Source organism: Mesoplodon densirostris, chromosome 14, assembly GCF_025265405.1.
Source record: "Mesoplodon densirostris isolate mMesDen1 chromosome 14, mMesDen1 primary haplotype, whole genome shotgun sequence".
Classification (NCBI taxonomy): domain Eukaryota; kingdom Metazoa; phylum Chordata; class Mammalia; order Artiodactyla; family Ziphiidae; genus Mesoplodon; species Mesoplodon densirostris.
In genome coordinates, this window is record NC_082674.1 from 8,087,388 (window position 1) to 8,104,680 (window position 17,293).

Consider the following 17,293-nt stretch of genomic DNA (forward strand, 5'->3'; position numbering starts at 1 on the left):
GGCCATGGCTCACGGCCCCAGCCACTTCGCTGCATGTGGGATCCTCCCGGACCAGGGCTCGAACCCGTGTCCCCTGCATTGGCAGGCAGATTCTTAACCACTGCGCCACCAGGGAAGTCCTAGTACTTTTATATAAATGGAATGATATAGTGTGTACTTTTTTGGTTTGGTTTTTCCATTCTGTATCATTATTTGAGATTTATTGATGTTGTGGTGTGTATATTAATAGTCTTTTTTTTTTTTTTTTTTTTTTTACTGCCGAGTAGTATTCCGTTTTATGGGTAAGCCACAATTTATTCACCCATTAGAGGACATTTAGATGGTTTCCAGTTTCGGACTATTTAAGTTGTTATGAATGTCTATGTACCGTTTTTGTATTGACATAGCTTTCATTTCTCTTGGGTAAATACCTGTTCCTTGAGGCAGCTAGGCTCCTGATACCCGAAGTGTGATTGCATACCTCCCCTTTGACCCTCAGACCTTTGCATTGCTTCCTGACCCTGTGGGATGGTAGTGGCTTAGATGAGGGCCAGATTAGGACCCTCTAAAGCATGGGGTCCCAGGGCACGGCCCTCTTGCCATGGACTAAGCTTGATATTACAGCTGCATTGAGTACTACTATTTTGTAGACATACGGGCTACTGATTTTTTTTTTTTTTTTTTTGGCCGCGCTGTGGCCTGCGGGATCTTAGTTCCCTGACCAGGGATTGAACCCTGTCCCCCTGTAGTGGAAGCACAGAGTCCTAATCACTGGACTGCCAGGAATTCCCAGGAATACTGATTTTTTTTTTTTTTAAAGAAATGCCCCTTCTTTGAAAAGTTCGCATTCTGGGCGATGAGGCAGCAGAATAAAGCAAACGTCTGGATCCTGTCGCTGGCGCGTGAGGGAAGCAGGGAAGACTGGGGACCGTGGTGGCTCTGAGGAGCATTGGCTGATCTCTTGCTTCACATCCTAAGGCGCTTATCCAGCGAGCCAGCCAGGATTTGCTGGGCGTCTGTGTGTTTTCTAGGAGCCACTATATATTTGCTTGAGCTGATGATAGCTCAATTAATAAAGTTTCCAAGATCTGTTTGTTTAGTGGTGACCAAATGAGGAAACCAGCACTTCAGCAGTGTGATAATTTATATGATGGAGGGAGGGTCCTGGTGTAAGCCCCCCTGAGGGCAACAACTGTGGTCTGTTTGTTCACTGCCGTTTCCCATAACATCGCCTGGTGCATAACGGATACAGTATGTTTTTGCTGAGTGCGGGAAGCAATGATTTTTTTTTTTTAATGGTAGTTTTTTTTTTTTTTTTGAGGTACAGTTGATTTGCAATGTTGCATTAGTTTCAGGTGTGCAGCAGAGGAAGCAACGTGTTGTGGGTGGAGGTGTTCTCCAACGCTCTGTTGTACAATATTTGTTAGGGTTGAGTTGCCTTGAGGAGGGGGCACTTGGGCTGTTATAAAGGGTGAGTAGCATCCAGGTAGCTTCAGAAGGCTGGCCTGGAAAGGGCAAGGAAAGGGGAAGAGGGTGGAGAAAGAGGAGGCCGGACAGGGAGGGGTGTTCCTTGTAAACTCTGCTAAGGAGTTGGAACGTCACTATTTGAACTTCTTGGGAAACCAATGCTAGAGTTGAAGCAATACTGATGGCATGCTGAGATGTGTATTTTTAGAGATCCCTCTGGCTGCCATGGGAGGGAGGGGCAGGAGGAAGCCAGACTGGGAGAGGCAAGGAAAGCACAGAGGAGGCTGTTGAGGGAAACCTGGACAAAAATGGCATGACCTGCCTAGGACAGCGACCCAGGGCAGGGCCTGGACAGATTTCTGGTCACTGTAAAATATAGTGGTGATGGGAAAAAAGGGCGTGGAGCCAAGGAGCTTTGGGGGAGGTGGCGACATCCAGCATAAATGACCAGACCAGTCCTTGACATTCTCCACGCTGGGTCTCCACCCTCGAAGCCAGCAAAAAGGCTGAGACATTTTTTTAATAAAATTGAGATATAATTCAACACTGCAGTATTCATCCCCTTAATGTATAAAATTCATTTGTCTCTAGTATATTTACAAAGTAGCCCAGCCATTGCCACTACCTAATTCTAGAATGGTGTCATCATCCCCAAAGGCTGATTGGTACCCATTGCCGTCCCCTCCCAAGGGGCACCAAGCTGTCCTAGAGGCCTAGTTTTGGTCCTGGTCAGCCCCCAAGGAGCTGTGTGACCTCAGGCAAGTCCCCACCTTGCCTTGGTCCCTGAAGGCCCTTCCAGCTGTGACCCCATATGATGATTCTGGGTGGGCACATTATGTTATGGTCATACTTCCATGGCTCTAAAGTAATGCTAAAGATTTTTTAATGGCCGGGGTGGGGGGCTTGTTTCGTTTTATTTTTTATGGTAGTAAAACACAGATGATTCTACTATAATTAACACCCTAATTAGCATCTTAGCATAAATCTTTGTCTTCATTTTTGGTTACCTCCTGAAGTTGCACTTCCGAAAGTGAAATTACAGGTTCAAAGGATGTAGAAATATTTAAAGTTGCTTGTACGCATTGCTAAATCGTTTTCCACCGAGGTTGCAAGAACGTGCTGTTTCATCAGACCCTCATCGATTCAGTGCCTTTAAAAAACGTTGTTCATGTCCCTGGCAAAATGAAAATGATGTATGATTGTGTGAATGTGGATTTCTTGGCTCACCAGCATGAGCAAGCACACTTTCGGGTGTTCCTGAGTCACCTGTCATCCCATTTTGTGATCTGCCATTTCTGACCTTGACCCCTCCATCCCCTGGGAAGGCTGCGGGTGGTACCACTCTGGTGGCACCCTTCACCTGTGAGCCCTGGGGCCCCTGCCATTGGGTGTGGTGACCGGGCTGCTTGGTGGGTTGACTTTTGGCAAACTTTCCAGAACGTAGACAAATGTGTGCTGATGCTTAGGGGACTAACTGCCCGGTTATTCCTAAAAGACACCAGAGCATTTCAGTACCACTTCAGAACAAGTAGCCTTCCTCTCCTCCACGTTCCACTAGGGGGCAAATTTTCTCTGGGGGTAGGTTGGTTTTTTAAAAATTTTTATTTTGGTGGCGGCATGTGGGATCTTAGTTCCCCAACCAGGGATCGAACCCATGCCCCCTGCAGTGGAAGCACAGAGTCCTAACCACTGGAGCACCAGGGAAGTCCCGGCAGGTTGGCTTTTTGGAGAGGAGCAAGAATTTCTATGCTGTGTTGTGGGCAAGTTGAGCTGCACAAAGCCAACCTAGCCAGAACCAGTTCCGTTCTGAGTGACGGTGGCAGGGGGTGGGGTTACTTAACTGAGTGGCATTCCTCTAAAGGTGGAAATATTTGTCTGTTTCTGATATATATATATATATATATATATATATATATATATATATATATATATATATATTCTTTTTCAGATTCTTTTCCATTATAGGTTATTATAATGGTGATTATAGGTTATTCAATAAGATATTGAATATAGTTCCCTGTGTTATACAGTAGGCCCATGTTGTTTATCTATTTTATGTATAGTAGTAAGTGTATATTAATCCCAAACTCCTAATTTATCTTTCCCCTCCCCACCCCGTTGTCCCCTTTGGTAACCATAAGTTCGTTTTCTATGTCTGAGAGTCAGTTTCTGTTTCGTAAATAAGTTCATTTGTATCATTTTTTAAGATTTCACATATAAGTCTTTCTTTATCTGACTTGCTTCACTTAATATGATAATCTCTAGGTCCATCCATGTTGCTGCAAAAGGCATTATTTCATTCTTTTTCATGGCTGAGTAATATTCCATTGTATATATGTACCATGTCTTCTTTATTCACTCACCTGTCGATGGACATTTGGGTTTGTTTCCATGTTTTGGCTATGGTACACAGTGCTGCTATGAACAATGGGGTGAATGTATCTTTTCTAACTAGAGTTTTCTCTGGATATATGCCCAGTAGTGGGATTGCTGGTAGTTCTATTTTATGGTAGTTCTATTTTTAGTTTTTTAAGGAACCTCCATACTGTTCTGCACAGTGGCTGTATCAATTTACATTCCCACCAACAGTGTAGGAGGTTTCCTTTTTCTCCACACCCTCTCCAGCATTTATTATTTGTAGACTTTTTCATGATGGTCATTCTGACCGGTGTGAGGTGATACCTCATTGTAGTTTTGATTTGCAATTCTCAAATAATTAGTGATATTGAGCATGTTTTCATATGCCTGTTGGCCATCAAAAAATTTTTTTAATGAGGTAAAATGTACATACAGTGAAATGTGTACATCTTGAATGAACAAGTTGATGAATTTTGTTGGGTGCCTAAGTGTAACCAAACCCCAATCAAGGTTACACACCATCTGCAGTTTGCATTTTTAATTAAAAATATGACTTCTATATCTTACCTTGTGGGTTAGTATAAGCTTTTGTGTTAGAGGAGGGAGCCAGAGTTTAGTTCAGACAAGCACTGAAGAGCATGGCTTTGGAGTCATGTAGATCTGGGCTCAACTTCTGCTCTGACACTTATAACTCACTGTAGGGTGACTTTTAGCTCTTTAAGGCTTAATTTTTTCATCTTCTGAGTGGGGATGTTACCTAGCTCAAAAGAGCATCTCAAGAATTGAGTCCCCAAAACACCTAAGAGCCCTTACAAATCTATGTTTTTTAAAAAAAAAAATGTTGAGAAACCAGTGAAAGATATGAACACTCTATTACCAGAAGAAAATAGCCATCGGTAGAGTCTAATAAACCTATCAAAAGATGTCCAGCCTCATCGATGATCAAACAGATGCAAGTCGGAGCACCAGTGAGATAGAACTTTTCAGCTATCAGATTGGCAGGGATTAAAAAGATCCATAATCCATTACGTTGGCGAGGATTTAGGAGGCAGGCACTCTCATCCATTGTTGGTGGGAGGGTACATTGGCTCTGTATACTTGGCGGATAATTTGGCCTTATCTGTTAAAATTGCAAATGCTCACACCCTGTATTCCAGTAGTTACTCCTCTGCAAGTTATCCTACATATGTGTCTGCACAAATGGGCAAAATATGCGTTTTGTTGCAAAATCATTCAAAGCGTAAACAACCCAAATGTTCAGTCGAGAGAATTAGTTATGATACAACCTTGCAATGAAATGCTATGCAGTCAATGAAAGGAATGAGGAAGCTCTACCGTGACGTGTAAAGGTTTTCACAATGAACTGTAAAGGGAAAAAAGTAAATTTAAAACAGTGTCTAGACCCTTAGATTCCTTTCTATGAGAAAAATGTTCTGATTTCGTCATACCACAATTCACGGATGACTGTAGTTAATGATCACAGTAAGTCAGGGAATTTTTGTTATGTGCAACAAGCAATTTTTCCAGCAATTAAGCTTCGTCAGACCGTGCTATTCTGAGATGTTCCGTGGTGGTGTACACACCTAGGGGCAGGTGTGCCGCCATGCTTGTTATAGTTAAACATTTCTTGGAGGCTAGAATTGGGAACAGCAAAGAGTCATTAACAGAATGACGAGGGAGTTCTGCTTTTAGGCCGATTAGGAAGGAAGCATGTGTGTTATTTAGGTGCTATGACATTCGTTTATTCATTCAGCAAACATTTCCTGAACAGCTGCTGTGCTTCAGGCATTGCCATTGGGGCTGCAGTTACTATTTCCTTCATGTAAAGAAATTACTCGGAATATGACAGAGGATATGGTAATAAGAGACAGCCACCTGCATGTGTCACTATAATAATGATAAAGAGGATCCCTTGACAGCATTAGAAAGAAGCTCTCAGAGCAGGGGCTGCTCTGTGCATAGCATCTAGGTTCACAGCACTCTCATCCGTGCTTGGCACACAGTTGATGAATGTCTGGAATTTGCTAAATGAATGAGTGAATGAACGAATGAATTTATAGGGTCAGGGTTCTAACAAATAACAGAAGATACACTCCAATTAGGATGATTTGAGAAAGGTCTATTCATAAAGGAGCATATATAGTTGTATGAGGGCTGTTGAGAAGCACAAGGAAGGGTACAGGAACCTAGGTAGACTCAGAGAGGTTGCCACACCCCTAGGCTATAGGAGATGAGGGGAGATAGGTTACTGGAACTGGGAGGGAAAGAGATTTGTACCCCCTACCCCTGCCCTCACCGTCTCCTATCGAATCTGAATCTACTGGGGAGCCAGAGGGCAGAGAGCCCAGACGCCTCCATCAGGCTGCTGGGAGCTCATCTGAAGGTACCTACCACAAGCTCCCGGGGGCCTGGTTCTTTTTTTTTTTTTTTTTTGCAGTACGTGGGCCTCTCACTGTTGTGGCCTCTCCCGTTGCGGAGCACAGGCTCTGGACGCGCAGGCTCAGCGGCCATGGCTCATGGGCCCAGCCGCTCCGCGGCATGTGGGATCTTCCCGGACCGGGGCACGAACCCGCGTCCCCTGCATCGGCAGGCGGACTCTCAACCACTGCGCCACCAGGGAAGCCCGGGCCTGGTTCTTGATATGCATTGCACCAAACTCTGTGAGATGAGCAACATCACCCCCATTTTGCCAAGGAAACAGAATGAGGTTAGCTAGGTAACTTGCCCCAGTTGTCATTAGTAAGATGCAGAACTACTATCCTAAGAAATGCCAACACATTTGTGATTTGAGCCCAGGTGGCCTAGAGCCTTGGGGTCCACAGACAAACTGGGTAGTTGGGAGGCAAATTACTCCTCTGGGCCACAGTCTCCCATCTGTAAAATGGGATCTTAATCATCACAAAAATTCGAGAAGTTTTGGATGATTCAATAACAGTGATAGAGGACTTGGTAAACAAAAGAGAACCTCAACTTAATATAAACCGTGGAAGTGTTAAGTATTTGGAAATATGCCAAAATGCAAACCATGTGTTTCCTTTTGGGTGGGAGAGTGTGGTGGTTCATTTTTTTAAATTAATTAATTAATTAATTTTATTTATTCTTGGCTGCATTGGGTCTTTGTTGCTGCACGCAGGCTTTCTCTAGTTACGGCGAGCGGGGGCTACTGTTCATTGCAGTGCTCGGGCTTCTCATTGCGGTGACTTCTCTTGTCGCGGAGCACGGGCTCTAGGCGCGCGGGCTTCGGTAGTTGTGGCACGTGGGCTCAGTAGTTGTGGCTCGCAGGCTCTAGAGCACAGGCTCAGTAGTTGTGGCGCATGGGCTCAGTAGTTGTGGTGCACGGGCTCAATTGCTCCGCGACATGTGGGATCTTCCCGGACCAGGGCTCGAACCTGTGCCCCTGCATCGGCAGGCGGATTCTCAACCACTGCGCCACCAGGGAAGCCCATTAATTACTTTATACTTGTATTTTTCAGTTCATGGTCACGAACATACATGAGTTAGATCCAAAAACAAGTTGCTCTCCCTGCCTGCTCTGTCACTTTTTCCTTCCCTCTCTCCGTCTTTCCCTCTCTCCCTCTCTTTCTTTAATCTGGGGCCTTTCAGTACCCTCTGCCTCAGTTTTCTGTGTCGGGCCCTAGGCCCCGGGGCTCCACGCTCTGAGTGGCCACACGGCCAGTGCCTGCATCAGCAGAAAACCATGTTCTCCATTTGGAATTCAGTGACCTCATCCTCCTCCCTGCAAACACCTGCTCCCTCCTAGGAGCCAGGAGAATGAGGAGAGAGGGCCTGAGGCAAAGATGTAGATCATCAGAGCTTTTAGACTTTGATCCTGGTTGGCCTGCTGCCAGCTGGACTTCTAACTGATGGGCCTCCAGGAGTGGACACTCTTTGCCACCAGACACTCCTGCCTGATTAGCTCTATTAATATTTATAACAATCCCGCAAAATGGGTATCATCCCATTTTGCAGAAAAGAAAACTGAGGCTCAAAGAGATTAAATAAATTTGGCCAGAGTCATACATTTGGCAGAGCCACAGTGAACTTGAGCCCTTTCTGCCTCCAAGTCTCAGACTTCCCTTTCCTTTCTCAGACTTTCTGGAGCCTTCAGTCTGTTTTCTGAAGACTTAGAAAGTTTAAATTTTCTAATTATAAAAGTAATACTGGATTAGAATAGAAAATATGTAAAGTAGGAAGAACATTTTCACATAGCTGCAGCCATACTGTCTGTATAAGTCTGTATCTTGGTTTTTCTCCACGTAACATTATAATGCACGCCTTGTTCCACGGTATTAGAAATTCTTTGTAAACCTATTTTCAGTGGCTGCTAATAACCCCTCAGCTGGGTATACCATCCTTCACTTAAACAATCTGCTATTGTCAAACCTTTCAGTGGCTTCCAGTTTTTCGCTGTCAGCAACGTTACTGCAGAGAACATCTTTTACTCAGAAGGCTTTTTCTGTTTGTCCTGTTTCCTTAAGATAGTTTCCCAGAAGTGGAAACACTGGTTTAAATACTGGTTAGCATTTTACATCTCTTCATGCATATGGCCGGATTGTTCTCCCAAAGGGTGACTCTGGTCCTTTTCCCGCCAGCAGAGTTGAGAGTATTCTGCGGGCAGTTTCCTACTCTAACTGGCTTTTTGTTCTTTCCCCAAAGCCTCATAAAGAGAATGGCCCAGAGTGTGGTGGAAGTGATGGAAGATGCAAAGGGGAAGGTCCAGGAGAACCTTCTGGCCAATGGAGGTAGGTTCCTGAAGTGCGTTTATGACGGTGCTTTCCCAGCTCATTCTGGTCCATCAGTGGCCTCGGATGTGGTCACTCAGTAGCGGCTGAAATAATACAGGTACCATGGAGGCTCCAAACTGACACATTGGCACCGCTGTTTGGAAGACGTGCCCCTTTACAAGCTTATAATCCTGCCGTCTCATTTCTAAAGCATCTGGCATTTCTTACCTGTAGCTGAACTGCTCAATGAAATTTGAAATGAAAATGGGTTCAGTGAGGTTTAATGGTTGGTTGGCTCACCCACCTTGTCTATCAGCCTCCACTTTATCCCGCATGGAGTATTCCATCCCCACCGCCCAACCGATTTATCCCTTTCCCCAAACGAGGCTGAAAAATGCCTTCATTGTTGGGAACGCCTCAGACTGAATTCTTTAGTTGTGCCCAGTAGGTAGAGGAGAGATTGACCAAAAACACTTTGGGTAGCATGTTTGCCTTTGGCATTCTGTCTTCCCTATGCGAACAGGATAAATCTTAGGATTCCAAGGATGTTTTGGTCCATGAATTAGCATACAAACAATTTGAGTGCACTTAAAATGTGCAAGACAAAAACTTTGAGGCTTTGGAAACCTTAGAATTAGGTGTTTCAGCATCTGTAGAGATAATTAAACCTATGACTCTATGCATAAGTATACTGAAAATGAGAACATATATTCTATATTTAATATTTATTTATATCATTTATTACATATAAATTAAAGTCTTTTCCCTTCGGGGAACATTTCTTGTTTTTGGCCGCCATGTGGCATGCGGGGTCTTAACTCCCAGACCAGGGATCGAACTCGTGCCCCCTGCAGTGGAAGCATGGAGTCCTAACCACTGAACGGCCCGGGAATTCCCTCCTGGGAACATTCGAAAGCTTTTTCTTTGCTTGTTTTAACTGATAAATGGAAATGTTTGTACTCCCAAATCTGAACTTAGTTTCGTATGTTAATGCAGTCTAATAACTCCACCTTATTACATTTCAGGTTTGAAGGAAAAAATGAAATGTTTAAAGAGTAGGTTGTGCGTTGTTTGTCGTGTGTGTGCTCAGTGTGCCACCCGCATGTCCCCGGGAAGGTGGAATCTCAGTCTGGTTGTAGGGATACAGTGATCAGGTGACGATGGATTTCTCAAGTGACAATCTCATAGCGTGGTCACGATATCCATATAACACAGATAGCAACTGTTTTTTCCCTCCCCACTCTTCCTTGCATCTCCCTTGCCTCGAGCAGCAGCCCTGCATGCCTCCTGGAGTGGTGAATGGCTTGACCCTGGAGTTCAAGGTCAACTTGAGCATCTTTTGGCTTGCGGTTCGCTTCTTGCCTTGACGGCTCTCCCTAGCATCCTCCTGCCTGTTCTTGGGGGCTGGCTGTTTTGTGGACCCTGACAACTTAAATGCCAGGCTTAGCTTTGTATGGCCTTGATGGGGTTCGCTCATACAGGGAGCCTTCTTCTCTCAGGCCCCTCCTGGGAGAGTCCCTACGCTCAAACAGGCCATTTCTGGTTTCCCTGTTAGAAGGTGTCATTTGCTTTGGTTTTTCTCCAGCCTGCTCAGACTGGTGGAATTGAAGCCAGCAAATCCTCTTAGGACGAATACAAATCTTTACAGATTAGAAGTCACCAAAATGGCTTCCCAAATGCAATCTGTTAGTTACACTGAGATTTCTTGCCGAGGCAAATCAGAAAAATTATTTTGTTCAATTGATGAACTGATCTTACTTCCCAGCAGGTAACTCACAGGGCCCAAAACTGAAGCGTGGACTTAGGGCCTAGAGCTACTTTTCTACATAAAAACCTGGTCTTGAGGATTCTAGGATTTGAACTCACATTACAATAATGATCAAAATGCTTACATTCTACTCAAAATTCACGTCAATTAAAATTAGATGTTATTATTACATCGTATCCATTCCCAGTCCAAATGGCAGGACTCTAAGAGCCGCTGCTTCTCCTCTCAGGAGGTGCAAATTCAGCTTCATTTGTTCGTATGTGTTTCATGATCTCTAGGCCTCCTGGGAGTTGGGTGCCCACAACTTCCAGACTAAAGCCTCCACAGCTGGTCCCGTACCCCAGCCCTGTGCACACAAAGGTCAAGGACGCTAGGGCAGCGCTCATGCACGTGTAGTAAAGGCTCTGAAAAGTACTGCAGTCAAGAGACCTTTGAGACAGTTTGGCTCAGGCTTTCCTGATATTATTCGGATGGGGAAATATTTTTCTTCTGCAGGGCACCCAGGGAGCTAGTGATTGAGAGAATGAACTGGAGAAACTCAGTGTTGCCCCCAGCAGGTGGGATTTTAATCTGATGTCCCTGAGGGTACACCCAAGTCTTCTGGGCTGTGTTTCCTGGAGGGCCAGCAGCACTGGCCTTGGAAGAGTCAGGCTTGGTCCTTTGAGACCATGGCAGGTCACCTCCCTGGGTCTCGGTTTTCTCACCTGTCAATGGACTTAATCCCTTTACGGCTGTCTGCTCTGCCCGGGGAACCTTTTGTTTTTGTTGGTTTTCTGCCTCCCGCTGCGCTTGCAGCGTGGAAGGGCACAGATGCATTTGATTGCAGCAGAGGCTGAGTGCGCAGAGTCAGAACCATCCGAAGGCCCGTCTGGCTGTGTGGTCACAGGTCCTTCTTTCTGCTGCTGCCGGGAAGGCCTTGTTTTGGTTCTTAGATGACATCATTGTCGCTCAAGGGCAGCCGCCTGTGTACAGTGTGTTTTGATTCAAAGTGAGCCTGCCTGGGCCGCGTTCTGACCTCACAGGCCCTTGATCCTCAAGACCAGGCTTCCGGACTTCAGCCAGGGAGAGGGGAGGGGACGGGAGCCTGCCATTTCCGGGGCAGACGGAGCGGAGGCTGCGGTACTGGCAGCACAGGAGGGCCCAGGGCTGCCGCTTTCCAAGGCTGAGGACCGTCCTCAGGCGGAGAGGGCAGGGCCCTTGGATGCGTGAGCTGGGGCTGGGGGGACGGGGCAGCGTCTGGAGCTGGGGCTGGTGCTCCCCACCTGGAAGAGGAGGTGTTGGAGGAGGAGGTGGGAGAAGTCACAGTCACAAACCAGAGGTTTCTGGAGGTTTCTGCGGGGAGACCTTCACCGTCTCCTTATCTAACCTCATTCATCAGACACTCGTGCCTGGCCATCGAGTACCAGGCAGTGTGCTGGGTGCTGGGCATCCAGCGATGATTGCCCTCCAGGAGCTCATGGCCTGGGGATCAGACCCACAGTGCCTGACGTGCTGTGATGGAGACCGAGTGCTTAGGAGCCTCCACGAGGAGGGGGGCTAAGCCTTAAAGGAATTACAGACATTCTAGTAGAAAAGAGGGACGCGTTCTCTTTGGTTTGAGTGCCGTAAAAGCCTGGAGTTTGTGAAAATGCACGGACACGAGACCTTGTCTGAAATGTACCTCTTCTAAGCAACCCGGATAGCGTTAGTACAATAATCAGGGTTATTAGGCAGATTCTCAGACGAAGTACTTGCTCCCTGCTGGGCAGTGTCACAGGCTCTGGGGACACAGAGATAATCACCTGCCCTCAAGGAGGCTGAAGGAGCAAGGGAATCAGGGGTGATCGTGCAGCGTCATTAGTGTGATGAGGCTGGCGAGCATACCAGGGCTCAGGCCAGCAGGGGGAGGGAGGGCTGGGCAGGCTTTCAGGAGTTGGTCTCCAGCCTGATGTTTAGGACAAGAGCAGCAGTGAGAGAGAGGGTGAGGGGTCGGGGTGGCTGAGCTCGGGTGGTGGTGTGCCCATGGGGCCTGGCGGGGGCAGAGGCAGGACTCTGTAGAGCACACATCTGCCTGGCACCTCCCTGGGGCGGGCTGTTCCCCGGCCTGTGTGGTGGGCGATGGCTCCCACCGTGCAGCATGTGACCGCATGGGAGGTGTGTGACCGTCGTGCTTGCGCAGGGCCTGGCCCGCAGTAGGGTCCAGTAGCAGGATCGGGGTGACTGCTGGCACACGAACAGTCCTTTGTGACCGTCACTTCTGCCTCTGACTGCACCCCTGCCGTCATCCAGACCTCAGTGCAGTTCCTCCGAGGCCTGGATCCTTCCTACAAAGTCATTTCCTTGCCCTAGTGTAGCAATCCCCAAATCCATATTAATAACCCAATTAATACCAAAATCCGTATTAGCTCAGGCTGCCATATCAAAATACTGCAGACTGGAGGCTTTTAAACCACAGATGTTTATCTCTCACAGCTCTGGAGGCTGGAAATTCAAGGTCAAGGTGTTGGCAGACGTGGTTCCTGGTGAGAACCTGCTCCCTTCCCTGTGTGTTCACACGGCCCTTGCTTGGTGGGAGCACGGGGGGCGGGGGGGCTCTTTGGTGTCTCCTCATAAGGGCACTAGTCCACTGGGGTCAGGGCCCCACGCTTGGTGCCTCAGAGGCCTTCTTGTCCATCCCAACACCGCTGGAATCTGAAGGACCCTCTAAGTCAGGAGACCAGAAGTATCGGAGTGTGGTTCTTGCGAAGGTGCCGACAACGGCAGCTTCCCTGTCCCCCCAGAGTGTGGCCGCGCCTGCCCGAGGCCAGGGCGGGGAAGGAGCGTGGTCCTCCCTGGCCTCCACGTTCCTTGTCTCCTTTTCTGGTGGGCGTTACACGACTTCCTCTGTGCCAGGGTTTCCTCATCTCTGAAATGGAGATAATAATAATATTGAACAGGGTTGAAGGGTAAATGAACTGAAATAACTCATGCGTCCAGGCCAGGGTCAAGCACCAGCCAGCATCAGCTACTGTGATGGTCGTCACCAGCATCGTCATCCTGCTGACCTCCCTCCCACAGGCCACTTCCCTCCTCCGAGCCCCACTTCATTTCCGTCTGCCGTGTGGGAGCTTAACGGACCCGAATGTCCGACTTCGCTCGTCCCAGGCTGAGCCCGTCTCCGCTCGCCTCTGCTCAGCCCAGGCTGCCGCCTCCCCGCTGCCTGGCTGAGTGAGCATCCCCTCCTTTCACCCAGTCACCCAACCTGGAAACGCAGGTGTGCCCCGAGCCTCCTTCGTGCCCCAGGGGTACTTGTCCCTGCGTGCTGTTGTCGGCCCCCTGCCTCCACTCCCCGGGCACGGGCCCCTCTTAGCTTTCCCTTCTCTCTCCCTCAGAGCCCCAGAGAAGGCTCCTCAGAGCACCAGTGTCCTCGCCCGGCTACGTCCTGACCTCTTGGTGACCTTTCCGCAGTGCTGTTGAGGTGGGAGTGACGCGTGTCTTACTCCTGGCATGTGCGAGGGGCTCAGGAGGTGGGCCTGGTGTCTGTATCGCCACAGGAGAAGGTGCAGACATGACTTTCCTGACCCCGCCCGGCCTTCCTGTTCCCCCTCCGTCCACGCTTCCTGCTCCATCAGCGAGACCCAGGGAGTCCTCATGCCCCGCGTGTGACGCTCACCAGTCCACGCCGCCCGATGCCCGGCGTCCTCCTTCACTGGCCACGTGGCAAACTCTGTCCCATTCCGTCCCTGCGTGAATACGGGGTCCCCACGACGCCCTTGGAGCCCCCCCAGGACAGGAGGCAGGTGTGGGCTCTCCCTTTCCTTCCTCAGCCGCTGCCAGCCTTGTGTTACACTGCTCACTGTGGTGTCATTTTTTTTTTTTTTCGCGGTACGCGGGCCTCTCACTGTTGTGGCCTCTCCCGTTGCGGAGCACAGGCTCCGGACGCGCAGGCTCAGCGGCCATGGCTCACGGGCCCAGCCGCTCCGCGGCATGTGGGATCTTCCCGGACCGGGGCACGAACCCGCGCCCCCTGCATCGGCAGGCGGACCCTCAACCGCTGCGCCACCAGGGAAGCCCCCATGTGGTGTCGTGTTTGACTCATGTCCCGAGCAAACAGCGAGCACCTCGAAGGCGAGGGGGCTATGGTCTGCTGTCCCCAGCACAGAAGTGAGCTGGCCTTCAGTCGCGGTGACTGAATGTCGAGGGAGCAGTGACCAGTCCCTTTTCACCTGCCTGGAGGGCCGGCGTCCACATAACCTGGGGTGAGAACCCAGGATGGCAAAGGCCCATCTTGCTGGGGTTCATGGAATCCTGGGGGCCCCCTTAGCACGTCCTACACTGAAGAGGTAATGGACTGGGGTGTAGCCTGCAGCTGACCCCCGGGTCACACCCTTTCAATGTGCCTAGAGCTCACCTGAGGAGAGAGGGCCCTCAGGAGGTGTGTGGACACCCCTTCGCGCACCCACTTCTCAGGTCAGGAGGCTGAGGCGCGAAGAGAGTTGGTTACTAACACGCCCCAGGGCCCCCAAGCGCCGCCGCCTGACCTCCCAGCCCCTTCCTCCACCCGCGGCCGGTTAGAGACTATCACAGACACCCTGAGCGCGCAGGTTTAGGCTCGCTTTCGGAGAAAGTAAGAGAGAAAAGAAAATTTGAGAAAACACCGATTTGTTCCGCTCACTATGCACTTTTATGTAAAGAACATACCCTGACAAATGCACGTCCGTACCAGGTGGTAAAAACCACCTTCACTAACTCCAGTATTTCGCTAATGTTGAAAATGCCTTTGTTGAAACGGGCGTGTGAGGACCTGGCCTATGTCTAGCGCTGGGACGTGGGAGAGGCAGGGAGATGGTCATCTGCCGGGCAGGTGGCACCCATGATGGCTGTGGGGTCTTGGGGGTTGGCTTGGGGCTCTCTGGGGTACCTCGAACGGACAGCTCAGCTGGGAGTGTGGTCGAACCAACTGGAAAAGGCAGGGGATTCGTCTGGTGCCGCAGAACATCTCCGACTTCGTGGCCACCCCCTGGGAGAGCAGGACCTCCCACACGCGGGGCTCTGGGGCAGCCGTCTGAGTTTGAGTCTGGGTGCGGGAGCGCACCGTTACAGCACCCTGAGGGTAGGGCTACCCGTGGTCCTGGCCGATGTTGGCCTGGCCCTCTGCTCCCGTAGGGAGTACCTGCTCTCCCGGAGGGGGAGGGCGCCCCGAGTCTGTCCTTCCGTTTCTCTCGTTGCTTCCTCGGTTTCAGCGGGGATGCTTGGCCTGCCTGCGTCTCAGGAGAGACGGGAGGTCCGCTGTCTGTCACAATGTGTTTATGTTCTTCCAGCTGACTTAACGTCCTTCGTGACCCACTTCGAATGGGACATGGCCAAGTATCCTGCAAAGCAGCCGCTGGTGAGCATAGCAGACACTCTGGCAAAGGTAAGAGAAGGGCCTTCTCTTGGGGGACGTCACACTGCTGTGACCGGCGTCACTGACCATCTGGGGTGAAGCTACACGGCGTTTGCACCCTGGCAAAGCAGGGAGGGACTTCCCAGAGGCAGGAGGCTGGGTGGGTTCTCGTCCTGCCCAGTGGCCCTGGGTGGGGTCCCTTCCCGTCTGGCTCCCGCCAGTCCTGACTGGGCCCTGAGCTGTGGCCTTCCATGCGCCAGGCAAGGTCAGACACCTTTGGGTTTCAGGGCAGCACTGGAAACGGCTTGGTGACCACCTGTCCTCCCTACTCCTCTTCCATATCTGCCACTGGGCAGGGTGGCTTCGTCTTACAGGACACTCCCCTTGACGGGTGCTCTGAGCCCCTGGTGTTCTGACCCCAGACCCCGGCACCTGTTCACTGCGCTCCCCTTTGAAATATGCTGATGGAGAAGTCAGCCCCACTGTGACTCTCCTGACCCCAACGGTGATTGTTTACTTAACAAAAACTATCTGCTTCCATGGAGAGTTTGGCTTAAGAGCCCTAACTCCTGGGAGGCATCTCCCGGGGTCCCACCCCTGGTAACAGTGGGGAGGCCGGTGGGTGCTGCCCCGATGATTGCACTGTCTCGGTGAGCGGGGTGCCTCCAGCTTCTGCTGCATTAACAAGAGCACCAAGGCGGAGCCCTCTGGGGACATCGCCGGTGTCTTGCAGCGTGTTGACTCCTGTTGGTCTCCCTGAGGGTGGGCGCTGATGAAGATGCTGAGATTTTAGCCTGATGGTTCATGACCGCTGTCCCTCCCCTCCCTCCAAGATGCACAGAGCCCCCAATGTGTCACGTCTCCTGTGGCTGGGTGGCTGGGTGGCTGGGGAGCATCTCAGCCAGACCGGGAACAGAGCCTTCCTGTTGTCTCAGGGCGACAGAAGCACCCAGGTGTGTCTGGGCGGCTCAGGTGAAGGTGATGGGCTGCTGGGACCCACCCCCCTTGCAGTCCTGTGCATCTCCTGCTGGCAGGCAGGCGCCCGGCCTGTGTCTCTGGGAGCACGGGTGGGACCAGAAGGCTCCGGCATCTGGCTGCGGCTCATCGGGCACCCTTTACATCACAGAGGTCCCAGCCCCTCCTGGGGCGATTGGGCAGTGATTCTGGAAGGCCCCTCGAGGAGGGGCTCCCAGAGCACCTGTGCCAGGTGTGGCATCCAGGAGGGTGTTGTGCACCTCCACCCCCAAGCTGGAAGCACACAGTAGTTTGTGGGACTGGCCGCTCCCTGCCCTACTCTGGTGAGGCCAGGCAGCATGGCCAGGGCTGTGCCAAACGTCCACTGGGGACAACGCTCGCCGGCATGGCTGTCCCGGGGATGCAGGCAGTGAGGGGGGTTCCCAGAGTGCATTGGGGCGTCAGCTGAGGCGGGAAGCAGCGCAGTTGTAGGGGACAGGACCTGGCTTCTCTCTAGTCCGGGGGACCCAGAGAGTGACTTGGGCAGGAAAGCAGGGTGGAGAGGAGGGCACTGGTTTGGAAAGCGCTCCCTGTGTGCCTGGAGCCACGCTGGGCTTTTACTTCCCACGTCACCCCTATGGGGTAGGTGTCGCCTTCCTCTGCTTTCTGATGGGGAAGCTGGCTGAGAGGTTGCGTGGC

The 17,293-nt window shown here is 50.5% G+C and overlaps 1 protein-coding gene across 3 annotated transcripts in view; it reads left to right on the plus strand.

Moving 5' to 3' along the window:
- Positions 1-17,293, plus strand: part of ATP6V1C2 (ATPase H+ transporting V1 subunit C2) — a 46,791-nt gene that overhangs the window by 12,557 nt on the left and 16,941 nt on the right. For 2 of the 3 annotated variants that reach the window (XM_060117379.1, XM_060117380.1), the window contains exons 3-4: positions 8,461-8,546; positions 15,576-15,670. In XM_060117379.1, the coding sequence (XP_059973362.1) occupies positions 8,461-8,546; positions 15,576-15,670 (181 nt within the window). Of the gene's footprint in view, positions 1-8,460; positions 8,547-9,553; positions 9,584-15,575; positions 15,671-17,293 lie in introns of all 3 variants that reach the window. The other variant, XM_060117378.1, reaches the window with a different exon arrangement.